General features: G+C 31.0%; 1 protein-coding gene across 1 annotated transcript; it reads left to right on the top strand.

Annotated features, from left to right (window-relative positions):
• The first annotated feature begins 1,876 nt into the window (after nucleotides 1–1,876).
• LOC149183662 (ervatamin-A-like) lies at nucleotides 1,877–3,538 on the top strand. The gene is made up of 5 exons (XM_089415028.1): nucleotides 1,877–1,887; nucleotides 2,140–2,348; nucleotides 2,505–2,713; nucleotides 3,155–3,286; nucleotides 3,392–3,538. The coding sequence occupies exons 1-5, from the start codon at nucleotides 1,877–1,879 to the stop codon at nucleotides 3,536–3,538; spliced, it is 708 nt and encodes a 235-aa protein (XP_089271154.1).
• Nucleotides 3,539–3,814: the final 276 nt, after the last annotated feature.

Here is a 3,814-nt window from a genome sequence, read left to right as displayed (position 1 = left end):
AACTTAGTTGCATTAAAAAAATTGATTTCTCCTTAGACATATCATTTAATCTCATGAACCTTTTTCCTAGGTATTGAGATCATGTTCTTATAGAATCATTCTAACATTCTGTTTTTCATAAGATCAACTTCTTGGACTTCTTCTATATTTTTTTCCTATGGAATCACCCTTTTGAAAGAAATATCTCTTCCTTTAAGCTAATATTTACTTTCTTTGAGCCTACCAAACACCATTATTTCTTACTCTCCTCTCATGAACTAACCTAAATTCCTTCTCCTTTTCCCTTTTAACCGTCATGACTTTCAAAATTTGTTCAACTTTCAGTCCTCCAATGATCTTAGCATAACAATCGGTCATATTCTTTTATTGGCTTTACATGATTTCTTCCTCAGTAGCTCCTCAACTTTTCACTTTGTTGTCATATGCCTAACTTCTTGTCTTCCTACACAAAAACGTTTATGTTTCCTGCATACACACTTATTTATGCCTACTTTGTCTATTCTTTCCCTTCTTACCATTATTCCTACTTCACTTCTACACACTCAATACCTATAGAATCTATATTTTCACGTACATATATGTAATCCTACATAAATATGAATATATCAATAATCACCTATACGTGAATCACTTATATGTGTTTTATATATGTCTATCATGGGGACAAAGAAAAACAACATTATCAGTACAACTTATTTGTGTTTTTCCTATTAACTATTTTTCCTATTGGACATGCATCAGATGAATGTGTTATTGTGTGTTTATTAATATGTTTTCATTCTCAAAAGTGTGTGTTTTACATGTCTCAACTCATTTTGCATATGCATGATTGAGTTATTTCATAGTTTTGTAATAATGTTATCATCCATATACACAATTGCATGGATACTCTACTCATGTTAGCATTTATATTCCTTCTTTAATGCATTTTTTTTTTTCCCTTAGTCACATATAACTATCAAGGATATGGAGAACACTGGTTTTTACCAAGCATGGGCGGCTCATGTTAATTTTTAACGTAATTAAATTAATAAAATTATTTGTATTTTAGGAATCATGTGTGACTCATGGCTTTTGTTTGAATAATTAATTCAATTCACCTTAATTAATTAGTTTGACATTTTAGATGTGAGATTCATGGTTTTTTTAAGTATCATTATTTATATTAAAATCTCATTAATAAACAACTTTATTGACCAAAAACCACTTCTTTTAAAATTAACATATATTCCATATTTTAAATATAATATTGACATACATTATATTTGATTTCTAAATCCAAAAAAATAAATAAGCTTTAGAATTATTTCATAAATGTATTTACTTTTATTTTATTACTAAAAGATACATCCTTCCTACTCATAAAAACAAATTTTTAGAAAAACATACATTGTCTATCTACCTTCAAGTAGGACCCATTAAAATCAACTTTTCTATAGGTCATCTCCTTAATCACATATATGTGCATCACTTATATGCTTTTTATATATGTCTATCACTAGAGAAAAACAACATTTTCAATTCATTTTGCATATATATGATTACGTTATTTCCTAGTTTTGTAATAGTGTTATCATGTGTTTATACACTTGCATGCATACTCTACTCATATTAGCATATTGTTTATTACCGAACATGTGCTCTTCTTGTTAATTTTTCTAATTAAGAATATTAATTAAATTAATTCTATTTTATAATCATGTGTGACTCATGGTGCTTCAATAGTTAATTAAAGTCATATTAATTAATTAAACTAGTTTAATGGAATCCTTTTGAAAGTGGAATTCATGATTTTATTAAATATTATTATTTGTATTAAAATCTTAGTAAACCCACTTTTAAAAGAATTAAATTATATGGTATATTTCAAATGTAAATGGGATTGCGGTAGGTAAATGGTAGGTAAGGATCAGCGATCAGGTTCCATTTAGATACAATTGACAGAACATAGAAGTACTGGAAAATCTTATGTTTTTGAGGAAGCAAAAATTTGTATAGAAAGACAGAGCAGGGGATCTGGTGATGAGTAAGTTTTTGAATTTAGAAACGGAAATGTGTGGCGAACATAGTCCACACGAGATCAATACCAATATTCTTGATACTCATATATTGTCTATTTTTTTGGCCTTGGCCTTGCAGGAAGTTGTTGGGCCTTTGCAACTGCAGCTACTATAGAGGGTCTCTACCAGATACAAAATGGAAGATTGTTGACCCTATCGCCGCAGCAATTGCTGGATTGCACTGGCAGGGGAAACGATTGCAGTGGAGGGAACCTTCGCGATGGGTTCAACTATGTCCGACAGAGACGGAAAGGCATAACATAGAAGTACTGAGAAATCTTAATAGAAGTACTGAGAAATCTTAATAGAAGTACTGGAAAATCTTATGTTTTGATGAGTAAGTTTTTGAATTTAGAAACGGAAATGTGTGGCGAACATAGTCCACACGAGATCAATACCAATATTCTTGATACTCATATATTGTCTATTTTTTTGGCCTTGCAGGAAGTTGTTGGGCCTTTGCAACTGCATCTGCTATAGAGGGCCTCTACCAGATACCGCAGCAATTGCTGGATTGCGCTGGCGGAGAAAACGATTTCAGCGGAGGGAACATTCAAGATGCCTTCACCTGTGTCCAAAATAGAGGGAAAGGCATAGTTGAAGAAGTTGTCTATAGGTACACGGCTGCGAAGGGCGATTGCCAAGCCGGAGAGGTACAATAATAAGGCTTAACGATGCATACTCAGATGCATTTGTGCATTAAGATAGTTAGATCCGGTTGAGATGGAGTTTAAATGGGTTAGGATTTGTATAGTTAGATTCCGTTGAGATGGAGTTTAAATGGGTTAGGATTTGGATTGGTTTTATAATTTCCAATTATTTGAAATTTTGAAGTGGTTTTGGAATTATTAAAATTATTTCATGTCATTTTATTTTGTTCATGATTTATACGAGAGGTTTTTACAACTAATTATATTTGATGATCAGAATATTAAATTGTATAGACTCTATATAATTAGACCAACAAAATATTTTGGAGATTTTATTAAAAATTTACTAAAAACATAATTAATTTTTATAAATAACCCTATATTATTTATAATAATTTGTAAGACAATTAAATCATTGTTTTGTTTTGATTTGATTTGATATAGCTTCAGGGACCAACTATTACGGGTGTTCAACGTGTCCCTCCTACTGAAGACGCTCTCAAACAAGCAGTATCTAGTCGACCTACCACTGTAAACGTAAAGTTTGGCAATAGAGCTATCCGAAATTATCGGAGTGTAAGTGGTTATGAATTTCTATATTGTCTTTTTTGAGAAAAAATAAGAAAGAGATGAATAATCTAGTAGGTGTAGCTAACAGAATTGTGTTTGTTTGTTGCGCAGGGAGTATATACTGGTGACTGCGGCAAAGCATTTGGCTATTCAGTTCTAGTGGTTGGATATAGAAAGGAAAGCAAGTTTTGGTTACCAAAAAAATATTGGCTAATAAAAAATAGTTGGGGAACTACATGGGAGAAAATGGATACATGAGAATTAAATGAGACGTTTCCACATAAGAAGGAAAATGTGGTATTGCCATTTAGGCCATGTACCTATACAAGTAATGTATTGGCATTGAATTAGATGTTGATCACATTATCAAATAATGATAGCAATTGGCTTGACAAAAGTTTGGCAAATTACTATACAATAATGTGAAAATTTACCCTTTATTTTATTAAGCATAGGTAAAATAAATCCTTAATCTATTTTGTAGAAGTTTAATACTTCACTTATATTATTGTATTGCATTATTGGTAATATATT

This window comes from Pinus tabuliformis, chromosome 3_2 (assembly GCF_031772625.1).
Source record: "Pinus tabuliformis cultivar Carrire ecotype Pingquan chromosome 3_2, CPIR1, whole genome shotgun sequence".
Taxonomy (NCBI): domain Eukaryota; kingdom Viridiplantae; phylum Streptophyta; class Pinopsida; order Pinales; family Pinaceae; genus Pinus; species Pinus tabuliformis.
The sequence above is the reverse complement of the archived record's forward strand: the minus strand, read 5'-3'. Positions and strand labels throughout refer to the sequence as shown.